Raw genomic sequence first — 15,621 nt, 5'->3', positions numbered from 1 at the left:
ACAGAAAGGTTCTCACTGAGATGAAAGTCTTTGGTTTAGGCACTTAAGTAAATATAATCTGTAAATCAGCAGACATAGGAGCCTTAAAAGAAACAGGCTGCACTTCTTGCAAGCTTTTCTGCTCAAACATCAGTTTTTCCTCCCCTGTCCCCCATTAATATTATCACTGAAGACAGAAATTCTCCATCAGAGATATAGTTGGGTTATGTCTAAACAGACTGAAGCACGATACTGCCCGTGCTACAAAAGATCCTATCAGCAGATCTCAGCACTGCGGGGAAACGAGGCGAGCAAAAATAGGTCTATTTGTTCAAGTATTAAACACGCAGACAAAGCTCCCTCCAAACCTCGAGCATGTTTAATGTTTATGTACACAAAGTACAGGAGAGGTTAAGCAAAGTGGCCTCAATTAGCAGCACATCTAAAATATCACTGACGTGAGAAAGCTTAGCTTTGCTGTCACTATATTTTAATTTATTTGTGAAAAATCTATCAGTATGAGCAAACGTGGCACCTGGGGTGCCATGTACAGAAAAAGCATTAACTGACTTTGACGTGCAGACAGAGCACCAAACCATAAGGGCCTCCACAGACATTAATCTTTGGAGACTCAAGTCTGGTCAGGCAGATATAGCGCAGTCTTGAATTTTCCCAGTGAACAGGTTGTGCCGTGTCCATCCTTGGAAGTTCCCAAGAGCAGAATGGTTAAAGCCCTGAGCAACCTGCTCTGATCTCAAAGACTGTTGGACAAGACACCTCCTGAGGTGCCTTCCAATAATCCTACAATCCTTTCAATAAAAAGCTCATCTGCAGTGTCTGAAGATCACGACAATTTTTTAACAGTTGTTACACCCCCAAAAGCAATCCCCTAATTCTCATTTATCAAGGAATACTTACACTTGGCTTGAGCCTCCACTGAATTCCATTGTTTCCGGTTACAATGACTTCATAGAGTGGGAGGATCTCATTGTCTCCACAATTAAATCCATTTATTTCATTTTCAGATGTAATCAGCAAAAATGAAGTCTCAAAAATTTCTGCTCCATAATGTTTGGTCAAGGTTTCCATCGTTGACAAGTATTTAACTTTCAGATCACGTGGAGACACGCTACTGTCACAAATGGTTTTGTTGTTAAACTCTTTAAGGAAATGCTTGAAAACATTATTTATCCGAATCCTGGTTAAGAAATTCCTCTGTCTGATAGTCTTGTTCAAAGTTTCAGGAATATAATGCTTATAGCTAGAAGGAAAAACAACGCCGTGAGTTAATACTGTTGTCTTCTAAACTTCTAATTCTCTAAAATGTGCAAGTGCCTTTGAAAGTTGAAGAGAACAAGATGCAGTGAACCACTGTTCAGTTGGTTTACAGAATTAATAGCCAAGAGGAATTCAAATAATAACCTTATCTGAAAGCTCTTTAGTCATATGGATACACCCCACTCAAATCAATAACACAATTTATTCTAACCGTTTTCTCATTAGGTTGCCACTCAACAATCCCATTTCTGAACCTAATAACCAAAACTCTGAATTTACAGCAAGTCAGTCAGGACCCAACACATCGGCGCGCTGGGTGCACCTGCTGCAGAGATTTCAAATACTCTTCCAGTAAGAAATAAAACAGGTTTTCTAACATCTCAATTGACAAGATTAGGAAGACCCACTTAGCAAAAGTAGCTGGAGCTTGTAACTCCTGTACAGTCAGACTCTGGAAGGCAAAATGCTTAAAATTCCACCCCGGAAGAGAAGCGCAGCAGACCCAGCAGTGACAAAGAAATTATCCCAGCTCACCTGATATCTTTGGGAAGCTCCGGGAGCTTCACGTTTTTGTTGATGGCGTAGTGAGAGATTGCAAGGACAGCCATCCCCAGACATTCATTCTCAATTTCATGAACCTCTTGATCATTTTTAGGATCACGGATCGGTGCCAGGCCTTTCACTAAGTCATACTGACCCTTAACAGGAAGAAAAAAGCAAGCCATTAGATTTGGTATTTGTCATAGTTTATCTATGAGCAAGCAATAAATCACAGGTTCTCCTCAAGCAAGAAGAGTCATCCAAAACGGAAACCCAGGGTAGGAAGGGGTAGGAGACAAAGGGAAGAGCTGGGCAATAGATGAAGCATTCTCATAGACCAGAGAAATAAAAACATGGACAAGCACTGGTGACCTCGCTAACCCTGCCTGCCTGAGAAGAAACACCAACATTTGTGTCCAACATTTGTGCCTTTCAAAATGATGATTTGTGGAGCAGGTGGAATGGCCATGTGGACCATCCCAGCACATCCATCCCACCTCCATCCACTGCATTGTTGTGTTGGCCAAGGACATGTGTAGACACCCAGGTAGAACATCTGCACTGCTCAGACACTTCCACAAGCCCCAGCCCCTTCTTTTACACATTAGCCCACCAAAACCTCACATTTTTTTTGTCACTAACTGAAGAAAGCACTACCCCTGTCCGCCTCTAGCACCAGCATGATTTTTTTTTTCCAGAACACAATAAATACTTTGTGTCTCTGCTTATCTCTGACCCCATCGCCGGGTGACTCTATGAACTTCACGCACTCAGTCTCTAAACCACATCTCAAAGCCAAGACTGCAAACTCTCCGGCAGCCGCTTTGCCCTGGGAGAGTCTGAAAATATCTACCAAAAAGCAAAGACATTTCTGTTGCCTCATACTAGCACTAGTGTTTTTCTATTTGGCCTTGTGTTTAAATGTTATTACCAAAAAGTAAAATTCTGCTTAATGCAATATTGTCTGACAATAGCCATTAGGGTCCCTGCTCACTGCACAACTTAAAAGGTGGATCATTCTTTTTGCTGGCACTCAAAATAAGGAAAATTAAAAAGAAGAAAAAGAACAAACCCAAGTTTTACAACATGCTTTCAAGCAGTGATTTTGCAAAGCTGCACCCATGTACACAGTAACATTCATACAAAACATGGCATAAGTTAGTGTGATTACACAGAAAAAATATTTGCTTCTTTTATTCTTTTAGAATGCAGGTGGCAGCATGCAAATTCGCACATAACTGTGGCTGAAGTTTCTTTCATTGTGGTTTCAGGACAAAACAACAAGGATTCACTGGAGCTATCTCTTTTTCTGAAGGATGCAATCCTATATTTCAAAAGCTGAAAATTCTGCAGTAATTATACTCAGAATTAACAGCAAACATGATTTCCTCCAGTGCATTTAATTTGCTCATTTCACAAGCCTGCATCAACTTCAATCTTCCCATTTCTTTTATGAAACCAGACAGTTTCCGGTTTGCAAAACTCATTTGTGTGTATATAAGAGTACAAGTGCACAAGTTTTCTGAACTAGGGACCCTGCTCACTTGCCATGTCCAGCTGCACGTACAGTCAACATGTGGGAGGCACGACAGAAGGAACACAAAACTGCACGTAGCAGGCTGTGTGACAGCGGTATTGTCAGGCAACGTTTTAACAGCACACAGTAAAAAAAGACTCGTTAAAAAGACACCATACTGTCAGGTTTAATACTGCTACTGCTCCTCTACAGAACTACAGATGTCAAAGTTATTATGTGCAAGAGGTTCGCAAAAGAAAAGGTGATGGCTTTTCTATCCAAAACCAGTTAATATTAAAAGAAAGTATGCTATAAAAATATAGCCCGTTTTGGACTGTGAGACAGTATCTTTACATGTTCTGCATATGAGTAGCTTGCTCTTCATGTAACAAGTTCTCTCCACTATACAGAAGTATGAAGAAAACACTTATCAATATTAACAGATAATGTTTTGTGCACTTTAAAAGTCTGAATATAGCTTTTTAGAGCATCTTCTAAAGGATAAAAAAGTTTTTGTGTGACTATGATGGCAAACATACTTGCAAGCAAGCTCTTACCTGTGCAAAGATGTATTCTAAGGAGTTTGCATCAAGGATGGGGGTTCCTTCTGGGGCCAGCTTCTTCTCGTACGCGCTCTTCGCCTTCCTTGGGGAATGCCTCCACACTGAGGGCTCGCTTTCACTAGTCCCGTGCCAGTTTGTGAAGTAGTATCTTGAAAGAAAACAGCAATAAACTTTAAAAACTTGTGGGAAAATCCTTCATGTACATTAATACATATTTTAAACTTTTGAAAGAAAAGCAGTTAAAAGTCAAAATCCATCGTCTGTCCTGAGGTTGCAAGGTAAGTGGTCCACTGCTGAAACGACATGCCTGGCCTGGGCAACTGGGGAAAAACGGGTTTATTAGTCAAAGGTCTTCAGCGTTTCTACTCAACAGTATCTCACTATTAACTCACGATACTGTGTCTGATCCTTGCCACATTCCCGCGCAGCCCACCCAGCAAGAAGGCCCCGCTCAGATGATGTTTCCATCACTTCTGACATCACCTGAGCAGTGTCAGAGGGTGTAAAGTCTCTGCTGTGCATTATCATTGCAAGATAAAGTGGGTTAACAAGATCTCAGGGCTCCTCCTCCACTTGGGCTCTGCCTCACTCCCTGGAATTTCTGCTTCCCTTTAGGTTTCCGATGGAGCTGGTGAAAAAGACACTGATTCAAATCACCTGGTTTTAAAGGGACAGTCTATCTTCTAGGTATATTACAAGCAAGCTTTTTACCCATAGCTGTACACTAAGCTGCTTAATTAAAAACCTGCTAAAGGAGTTGGCATCTACTAAAAATTAATGACATTTTTGAGTTCAAGCTCTGTTAGCACCTTTTGAGAAATCTTTGCCTAAATTATTCCAGAAATCTGTGTTTTCCTGGGTTCTAGTAACATTTTAAATCAAGTAAAGTTTAGTTAAACCCAATTCAAATCAATGTACTTTCTGCAAAGGTTCATGCCTTGCACATGATTATGAGCTGCTTAAAATTAAAAGGTTACAGCAGAGCAGATTTACCCCACTGCTAAGGGGGAAGGATTTCAGAAAGAACATGTCAATCTAACTCCAGAGGAGCATTCAGCACTGGCAAGAGAAAACAATGAGAATTACTGCATTGTGTATATATATTGCTGCATTGATACGAAGGGTGATGTGAAATCTGACATTTCTGATGGACAGGGATGACTATGTCACATAATTTATTTCACACTACCATGACATCTCGACAGCGAAGATTTTAATGTCTGCCTAAATATGTGATCAAAATTTAAAGAATTTTTGTGACCAAAATGAGATTAGACAGTTCTACACAAGAAAAAACAAACAAACAAACGAAAGTGAATGGTAATAGACACTGCACATAAGAGAAATAGTAAAGAAAGAGTGAGTGGAAAAAACCTAAGGTTTTAGGTAGAAAATGCTGAGGCATGTGATGGGCATATCCAACTCTCAAATTGGAAATACACATCTTCTGTACTGAAAGAAAAAGCTGCATAGATAAACTACCTCATCATCTACAAACACGTTTTGAGATTACAAATACCAAATCTGTTTAAATAAGAAATGACTATGTCGCCCAAGAAGTTTCATTTGAAATACAATGCAATAAAAATGGGAAGGGACCTGTCCTGAAGAGAAGACAGTAGACGGGCAGCAAGTCAAATGCCAAATGCTTACGAACACCACGGTGCAGGACAACTCGCACGCAAACGTGTATGTTTTATAATATATGACTGTATCTTCCTGACTCGTCTCTGACCAGAACGGGAGTTCATGGATTGAGCCCCAGCTCTGCGGTGGTTGAGGTTGGTGCGTATCAGCCTCAGCGCAGAGAAGAGCAAAACAAAATTCGTACTTCTAGTTCAGCACTGTGTGTTTTAATCACACATTATCTGCACAGTAAGTTGACCGTTCAAATGAAGAATTAAGTATCAAATTCCTCTTTAAGAGGTGACACTTTCTGTCCTGTGTTGCTGTCCATCCTTTCTTTTTCATAAGTTTTTTAAAGTCCCCATAAAGCAGGTAGCTATAGCATGAGCAGGAACACCAGCACACAACTATGCCAAAAACTACTGGCAAATCCTGTAAGTTCTGACCAACTCCTTTGGTTGAAGCACAAAAAGCAGAGCAAAGCAAATCCTTCTGCCTCCAGGAAATCACTTTGTTTCCGTACGTTTCTTTATAAGATGAGTGATAATTAATAACTCCAATTGTTTTGGTATTTCCTGAAAATCATTATGGGCAAGGTATTGTATATTGTTTGTAATTGAGAGGAGAATTTGGTCCTTTCCCTACTTAACTGCACTGATTAAGACAACGCAAGTTACAATAAAAATTAGAGCCCTATTGTTTGAGGAACTGTATAAATAAAGGAGACTCTGCCTTGAAAAGACTTGTGGTAAGGGGGAGACAGATTATTACCGTCCTACTTTCACAAAGAAAACGGGAGCATGACATTTCCAGTTCAGAACTTCTGGAGACGAGCTGGAAAGGAGACTGTGCGCCCGAGTTTCGGGAGCACGACCTACCTCTCCTTTTGAGCAATTTAGCCCATTCAATCTGGCCAAGAAGTGGTGGAAATGTCAGATCTGCTGTTCTCTTTCACCTCTAGCAGCCCTGATAGTCCTTTTTTTCCCCAGTTTCCAGGAAACACGTGTCTTGTGCCCCTTCTCCACACCAACAAACGCTGCTGCCTCTGGTTCAACAGCAATCCAGCTGTGGAACAGTTAAACTCCTCCTCCCTTACTCCAGGATATTACAAAATACTGTGGTTTCTTACGTTGTAGACAGTTGGGTTTGTTTTTTCTTAAACTTGAGGCAAGTGAAAGAAATATAGGGCTAGTTACAAAGTTTCTAGTGAAAAACACGTCCTTTTAAAATATCACCAAAAGTATAGGGGCTGGCACAGATTGGATGGGGCGAGGAGGATGGGGAGTCAGAAACCAAATCTAAAGCTTTCAGTAGGGAGAGAAAAACCAAACATCTAAAAGCATTTGAAGCTACTCGGTCACATACCTTCATTTTATATATAGAATTTTAATAGGACATGACTAAATTGAACCTTTCAACGTAATGAAATTTCAGAAATAAGGGTGTCCACATAAAAATTATTTAGTCTCTAAATGACATATACAGTCTAATACAATGCACTATTAAATAAGCCCAGACCATTTTCCTTTCTCAAGTGGAATTCTGCCTCTTGCAGAGCTCAGAATAAACAATATTCTTTGAGAGAACAGTTTCACAATCTTGTGTTGCTCAGCCCTGCTCTCACTTCAGATGCCCAAACCAAGACACGCAACACATCAGAAATGAAAGAAAGGAAAATACCACTTCATTGATAAATACACTACAGCATTCCTAGGGAGACAGGAATCTTCATAGATTAGCACCTAAACTCACATAATCCCTTCTTAAACGCATATGAAATTATGTTAAATACATATTCTCGGGCCAAAGTGTGCCAATCTTCATGCATGAAGTACATCTGACAAAAGAGACGGCCTTGCCAAACTTCACATCCCAGCTTCAGAGCTTAAAAAAATAAACCAGCAGATCTTTTAAATACATAAAGCAGGGCATCTTCCACAGCTTCAGCCTATAAAATGGTAGAACAGAAAACACCAAACACAGCGGAAACTGTTTGTTAATAATGAAGTTTAAAACAGCATTGTAGTTCTAATCACAGGATTAAATTCCCACAACTACATTTTTTAAATACCACCTTATTTTACTGAGAAAACCACACCACATCAAAGAATTTCAGTCTCAAGGGAAAACACACCAGACTCATATTATATCAAGAAATTTTATTATCCAGCATATGGTTAATCTGACTGATTTCTTAAAGCAAGAAGGGGCACTTACTGCTCTAAGAGGCCACTGGAGCCCTCAGAGCTTCTTTCAGTTACTCCATTCCATTATTGTATGGTGTTTATCTGCCAAACTTATACACAGCTGTTTAAAACTGAGATTAGCCAAGGTTAAGTCATTAACACCACTAAATAAACTGTGTTAAAGTAAAAAGAAAATACTACAATATCCTCATCCTCTTCTAAAATAGGTATCGGTATTATAATTACTTGAAAAGCCAAGACCTTGTTGTTGTCAGTATTTTTTTTCTCATAACAGTTCATCCAGCAACAACAACAATTTCAGCCTGGCACAAGTGGAATTAGAACTGAAACACCTTATAGTTCAAAGATCACATTTTCAAAGCTCTCTCTTTGTATCTGCATATGTAAGTGTTTTTACACACACACACATCAGCATGTACATGCGACCGTCAGGTTGTCTAACTAGAGATTATCGGGAAAAAAGATGTTAAAATGCACACAGCTATACTGCAGCCTTGAAGTTTCTCCTCTACAGCCCAAACTGACCATGTATGAGAACATTACATTTTAAGGCAAAGAGGGAATATTATGTAGAAGCTCATTTTCTTACAGTTGTACCTTGACAAATTGACAAAAGTGATCTTTAAGATGGGTAAAGTTCCTAGACTAATTAATCCTGGAAGCAAAGCTTAGTCCACATATTTTTCTCCTATATCATACATTTAAAGCTCATATGGATGACAGAAGAAAAGTCAGAATAAAAAAATTTAAAAAAGAAGGCAGTATAAAGTGCAGAATTAGATTTCTATCAAATCCTAAAAGGCGGACATCCTTCCCTTAGCATGTGAGATGCTCACTGTTGTCACTGTTACTGCTTTCATCTTCCAGCAGCCGAGGGCTGCGGTGCCCATTCAGCCCCAAAATCTCAGCAGGCCACATACTCTATTTTGGGAACTCCACCTGAAGTGACAGTCCCAGAGGAGAATTTCAAAAGCAATAGAATGTTGCTTTTCCCTTTCAAGTCAGTAGCAAAATTCCCATTGAGTTCAACAGGAGTACAGTTCAGTTTGAACACTTCAAATGGAAATTGAAACATGCAAAATACTGACATAATAAAACAACATTTTTGAGCCATTTTTCTTCAGTTTAGCTTTTAGCTAGTTCAGTCACCTACAGCTTTGTGGATACAGGTTCTTGGGGTTTTTTTTTGACTTGTGGGGCTTTTTACAAGGTTATGTAGCAAGACAAAAAAAAAATCAGGAGACATGTTAAGCTTTCCTGTTAATCTCTTACCTATGCTGTGAAAAGCAAGCTGCTTCATTTGGTTTTGCTTTCCTGCATCTTCAGTGAGTTCAGTACTAAGAGTCAGAGCAGCTACCTATGGCTACCAAAATAATTTTTCAGCTGTTTTGCACCTACCTCATTCGATAATGGAGCCGGTGGGATGTTTTCTCATCTATCTTAAACACCTGGTTTGGTGCATACCAGAGTTTTTTGTTTTCATCGTACAGTGCAAAGAGATTATGGCACAGAGGAGATATGGCTGTCAGAGAAAAGTAAATAAATGTATGAATTACAAGACTAAAACTGATATGCACACCTCAAAAATACAAATGCATAAAACAAATATCTGATCTTGCAAAACAGACTAAAAAACCAGAAACTGATACTAGAACTAGCTTGAAAGAAACGTTAGAAAGTTATGCTTAAAGTGGAACTGGAAACTCTGCATTGGTTGACTCCACTGGTTCCATTGTGTATTAAGCCATATATCATTTCAGCTATTTCTAACAGTAAATTTATTCTGAAATCCTGATTTTGCCAAAGGTCTGAACTTAAGAGGAAATTACTTAAAAACCTGCACTTTTTCCAGATCACAGAAATGGGTATTTCAATAAAACCACTCAGCAATACCACAGCTTTGTTCTCAGTGGGTCCCTTCCAACTCAGGACATTCTATGATTCTGGAGTTTGATTTTATTAATAAATTTTACTCCTATAGTTGAAAGAGAAGGTTTTAGTGAAGTGATGAAAATCCCCCTTCTCATCAGCAAACAGAAAGCATAATGCGTCATTTTTCCACTCTTTGCTAATTCAACAGAGGCTTTTCCAACAAAGAACAGACTTTGACCTGTATGTGCAGGCTGTCCTGCTTTAACCTTTGCATTTACAGCATCCCAGAGCAAAACAGGCTCCAGCTCCCGCTGTTGTCCTTCCCTCAGTTTCCTGCTCCATCAGAGGCAGCACCTTTGTGCAAAAGCCCTGGTCAGGGAAATGACTCTTTTGCAGAGCCCTGTAGCACGTGTGAAAAAACAGAGAAGGCAGAAAGAAGTTCCCTTAGGGAACGCTGACCTTAAGTCATTTCTTCAAAGGTTTTAAATTTCCAACAGAAATTACTGGGAGCAGTTGCAGAGTCTGTGGGTTCACATCCAAACAGCAGCAGCTCACTGCTCCTACATGCTGACATTAACAGGTGTGTTTAAAGTACTCATTTTCATTAAAAATATTCAAATATTCTGCAAGCATTGACTTACATGCAGAGGACTTTCAATACCATCAGGCCCTGCCACTGAGAACTCATTTAAAATCCATATACTCACAACAGCGCTGGGCAGCTTCGATGCACAGCTCCTCCGAGGTAAACTCGCCACTGGTGTAACAAATGGGATTTTTATCTTGCAGGTAGAAAAGTATTTCTAAACCCTGATGCTGTGCTTCCAGGTTTACTTCGCTCTTCTTTGTGCTCCTCATTTTTGCACAGAAAGCCATGGCTTTGCAATCTTCTTTTACGTTTAGATACTGAAAGTGAAGGGAAAATAGTTAAGGAAAATGTGAAGAAGAGTTTGAACATTTGTCAGAACATAAATCCATTGCTTAATGAGGCTACTGCATACTATGATGGGCCAGGCACAGCATTTCTCAAAGTCTCCACATTGGGAACCTTGTTATTCAAAATCAGTACTTTTCACAAATGAGAGGAGAGTGAAAAAATAAATATCAATGATTATTCTGTTTCTGGTAACTCTCTTTCAAATAATTCCCCTCTGTTCTGGCGGTTCCATGACTACTCTAAAAGATTTCTCTTCTTACTGTAAAGGAATAGTTTTCACATCCTTAAGCACCTAACTAACTGGAAAACAATACCTGTGGCTTGTTAATGTAAACAGTACAATTTATACTTCCTTTAAATATGTTAGCTTCTAGTTTTACAATCTCCTAAACATTTCTGATTGTTTTCTCCCCTCTCACCCTTTGTTTTTTAAACTCTTGATACTTAAGATGTAGTGAAATGAGCTTTATTGGAGAGTTATTTTTTTATTAGTACTTCTCTCTCTCTCTCTCTCCAGAAGGGGAAAGTAGAACTAAGTAGGTTTAATACAGTATCTTTTAGACTGCCAAGAATGCAAACAAGACAGCCCTGACTCGAAAGAAAATGCATGTTGCATTTTACACCCATTGCTTAAATAGAAAGAGTGGAAAGGAATTAGATGAGCACACTCTGGGTATCATGGGGTCTGTGTTCTGTGTTTTACTAAGCTTTAGCTCAATTAGTAACAGAAGCCCAAACCACCAATTCTGTCATTTACAAACTTAATCCTCCCACCGAAAAACAAACAAACAAAACCAAACCTCAAAAGCCAACACACCTGCATTTATGTGACTGTCTGATCCTCTACACAACTGAAACAGATTTATCTTCGCACTCTGCGAGGGCCACTTGGCTCCGGCTGAGGAAAAAAAAAAGAAAAAAAGAAATTGTTAGGAATGGTTTTGTGCAGTTTGAGGCACAAAAGAGATGGTCGGGCTGATCAAATGCCACTTGCAATCCAAGGGAATCTTTCCATCAGCGTAACTGAGACCTGGATCTAGTCTCAAGCACAGACAGTCACAGCAAGAATCCAGGAATCTATGCAAGTCTACTGATTTCTCCTGACTCTTTGGGTGCACCGGCTGAGATGCAAACATAAAACAGGAGGAAAGGCTTGGTTATTTATTGGGGTTTTTTTCGTATTTTCGGAGTATCAACCACCAGTTTGGTGCTGCACTCACTGCAACCCTCAGTTGTAGCAACAGACCATTCTTCTCTTCGCTTTACCTCCTTCAAGGCTTTGGAAGTCAATTCATTCTTCACAATTTTAACTACATATTGTTAATTCCAATTCTTCCCTAGTCTCTATCGTTTCTTCCCCTTCCTTCTCCTTTGCTCTTTGAGAGGTGCAGAGCCTTGGCTGGGCAGCAGAGGATAAGGAAACATCATCACAAGGGTCACTTCTCTCAGAGGAACCCTGTTCACAAGGAGCACAGTCCATTACTTCAGTGTCCCCACCTCCCAAGAGTCTACTTTTTTTTTTTGTAAGCCTTATCGAACACCACAAACCACCTTGGCATTCTGGGGCTGGTTTGCAAAACTACTCCCATCCAAAGTTTATGCAGCAAGGCTGAAAAATATCAACACAATCTTTTTTTGACGGTAGGAGTGACAGTGTCACTATTTAAAGCATTGTCTGATGCCAGGGCTGTAAAATGCGTCTAAACTAAACGTGACGGTCCAGGTAATTTGGGAAACATCACCCACCACTCCCCCAAGACTGTCAGACTCCTCTGCTTGTATCCTCCATCCCTCCTTTCTTCTCTTCTCCCCCATCTCTGCTAAAATGTACTTGAACTAAATAAATATGTATTGTTTTTGCTGCAGCAGCATTAGGCCTCGATCTGATATAGAGACTTCAACAAATGTTGCTTTATAAGCCTTAGGCTTAGTCTGGAGAAATCCTGACCCTGCTGCACAAGGTTCCCTTGCGCTTGGAAAGTGCCCAGCAAATGTGATACCATCATAGAAAAAATAGCATTTAACAGCACAGCATGTATTTACAATTAAATTGCATGTTTCTTCCATCTGTGCCGCTTTAATGCTGAATTTGAGTTTCCAAACACATTCCCTCAGCAATAATATGGGGAAGAAGTAATTGCGAGCATGATTACTGGAACATGCAGACAAGCCAGTTGTTATTTCTGCACAGCACCAGAAAATTTAAATGTAAAAGGTTAAAGACATTAGCTTTAATCTAATTGAAAACACTCACTTTTAAACAACATATCTTATAACTGAAACTCAATATATTTTAATGTCTGTGTGGCCACAATATTAAAATGTGAAGGGAAATATAAAACCATTGCTTCTTGCAGATTCATAAATCAAAATTGTTGCTTTTCAACATAGCATTCTTTGGGTTTGCTTAATCGCTCATATTCTTGTTTCTAATCACAGCAGCAATTCTCCAAATACAAAAGAACCTCAAGGGTGGTTTAGTTTACAATATGTTTGTGGGGATGAACCAACCAAACCAACATCTAATCTCTCACTTACTGTTTACTAACAAGTGTTTCAGATATTCCCATGGTCAATGTCAGGAATTTGCCTTTTTAAAAATGTATCTTGATCTTCCAAAAAGTCTCCTTTGAGCAAGACAAATTCCTGCTCCGTCTCGCACTAGCATCTCTCGCCAGTCCTACCCGGCGATATTATCACTTCATGGGTCACAGCATCACATTACACAGCCCTCACGCTTCATCTCAGAAATCTGAGGGGGATTTTTAGTCTTTGCCACTTCAAAGGTTTCACAGACTCAGTGGACCATTGTTTATTGTGCATCTTCTGCAGATTATCTCCCTCCCTTGCGTCTCCCTGATGAACTTACAGATACCGGCTATATCCTTTCTCAGGTTGATTTTCCTTGGCTTGCGCCACGTTACACTGGCCCCCTCCTGCAGGACAAGCTCCACTGTCCCCTCCTCATCCTCACAGCACTTCCCAACTCGCACCCCACTGTCCCAGCAGAGGGGGGTGATGATTCATCCTCCACAACCACAAAATTGGTGATTTTGGGTGCACACGGGCACAAGAAACAAACCGCGCACCCACAACTGCCAAAAGTCACATCTCATTTCTCTGGATGAGGTCAGTGAGCACGTCTGGAGCACACGGAAAGTATTTTTTTTCTTCATATGCAGATGAAGGCCTCACAAAATGTTGATATCAAAAAGATGAAAAGTTAAAAATAGAGAAAAGCAATTGTAAAGACAGGTGGTTGTGAATTAGCTTGTTTCTGGTTTGGCTATTAAACTATTAAGACTTAATGAAATATGTGGAAGAGAGTAATATTAGGTAAAAACATCAAGTTCCTGCCTAAGACTTGCCTCAGCCAAGATCTCCTTAGTAAAAGCAGAGTGGCTCAAACCCAGCAGTCCTGGCATTTCTAAGGAAAAAAAAATGATTGTACAACACTGCTAAATAACCCCTTTGAACTTCTGTATGCCCCAAAAATCAAGGAAAGAAAAGGCGGAGGCGTAAATTAAATACTTCAAAAACTATTTGCATATTTTCCCTGAAGCAGAAGGAAGAAGTTAATCTGCCCTTGAGGAAGGAGGAGCCTGGGTGAGCCAGCCTGAGGCAAACATGCCCTCTGAGACCTGCTGGGATTAAAGGTAAATTTTGTTTCCTGCTCCTTTTGGGGAGTTCTGACAGGAAAACCAGCCTCTGCTACACTGTCACCGCTGGGCTGCCCATGCTTCACCAAAAACAAGGATCATGGAAGCCAAATGCAAAGGTAGAAGGTCTGTTTTGAGGGCAAAAGTCCCTAAAATGTGAGGAAAATCCCAGATAAAATCTGACCAAACCACAACTCGGTTTGAAGCTCCATTTGCAGGCTCTTCCTCTTTTTTTTTTCCCCTCTCAGCCAATTTAATTTCTAGTTTCATGACAGGGACAGAGCCAGGGGATGTTTGATTGCTTATAGCAGATAGGCTTTCCTTAAGCACGCAGGGCATGCCATTTTGTAGTATTCATAGTTTACGTCAGCCCAGAAGTTCTCATTTATTATTTCAACACAGTAGTAAAGAAACTTGTCACAGCCCGTACAGCACGGGACATGCATCTAATCTAGTATAACCTATTGGAAAATCATTTAAAATAAAACCAGGCACTCTACTTAACTTCATAAATTCTAACAAAAGAAAACGACAGTACTGATACGATAGCAAATGGTGATGAAGTAGTACATTAAAATCCCAAATCACTGAAGGCACTGCAAAGGCACAACAACCACCATAGCAAAGCTTGGACCAGCATCGATTAACTAAACCTCCTTGGAAAGAAAAGGGTAAAAGCTTTTAATTAAACAAGAACATGACCATACACAGAACTCCTTCAGGTCAAAAACTCTGGTTCGAGGAAGCCTAAGGGCAGCAAAAGGTTTGGTTCTTCTGACCTGTGGATCTGCTCCCTACACAAACTCGGCTCTCAACACTCCCATTCACTAATAACAGATTATTTAAGATTAACTACACTATCGGTGCTCTTTTCTGGGGATGTTTCTTTCCAGTCACACTGAAGGAAAAAACTTTTAAAGTATTGGAGATTCAAGAATGCAAATGCTACAGGGCAGAATGAGGTTGCCTTTTTAACTGTATTTGAGTCCTTTCTGTGCACACACAATATTTCATCACCTTTATGTATATGATTACATGCTGGGTTTTTACCACAGGACTCCTTCACCGAATGTGCAATTCCAGTTTTATTTTCTCTTTTCTCTTTTTCTCTTCTCTTTTCTTCTTTCCTTTTATCCACAGTGATCTCACCACACACTGTTTACCTCTGCCCCAAACCCAGAATTACTTATCTCCCCTGGGCTTTTCTATAGCATTCATTCTGTGACATGACTGATCTATGCTGTAAAACTTTATTTTTAAAATCATGCTGAGAGCGCATAGAGCGGAAACCTTAAGCAAAAATAGTTAACGCGTAGCAAAGTTCTTAAGAACTGAAAATCAGGGTGCATACGATGAGGTATGTCAGCCAGCCTTCACTATTCACACACTTCTATTAACAGATGTTCTATATTTTTATTTTTAGCAATCTGACTCTGAAAAGCAG

General features: G+C 39.9%; 1 protein-coding gene across 1 annotated transcript in view; it reads right to left on the bottom strand.

Moving 5' to 3' along the window:
• JAK1 (Janus kinase 1) overlaps positions 1-15,621 on the bottom strand; it is a 56,526-nt gene that overhangs the window by 16,584 nt on the left and 24,321 nt on the right. The window contains exons 2-7 of the mRNA XM_065071991.1: positions 11,336-11,416; positions 10,289-10,487; positions 9,108-9,231; positions 3,871-4,024; positions 1,792-1,955; positions 898-1,240 (exon numbers count right to left, since the gene is read on the bottom strand). Of these exons, the coding sequence (XP_064928063.1) occupies positions 898-1,240; positions 1,792-1,955; positions 3,871-4,024; positions 9,108-9,231; positions 10,289-10,487; positions 11,336-11,341 (990 nt within the window). The 5' untranslated portion in view covers positions 11,342-11,416. The remainder of the gene's footprint in view (positions 1-897; positions 1,241-1,791; positions 1,956-3,870; positions 4,025-9,107; positions 9,232-10,288; positions 10,488-11,335; positions 11,417-15,621) is intronic.

The sequence above is a fragment of the Columba livia genome, chromosome 8, assembly GCF_036013475.1.
Source record: "Columba livia isolate bColLiv1 breed racing homer chromosome 8, bColLiv1.pat.W.v2, whole genome shotgun sequence".
Classification (NCBI taxonomy): domain Eukaryota; kingdom Metazoa; phylum Chordata; class Aves; order Columbiformes; family Columbidae; genus Columba; species Columba livia.
The sequence above is the reverse complement of the archived record's forward strand: the minus strand, read 5'-3'. Positions and strand labels throughout refer to the sequence as shown.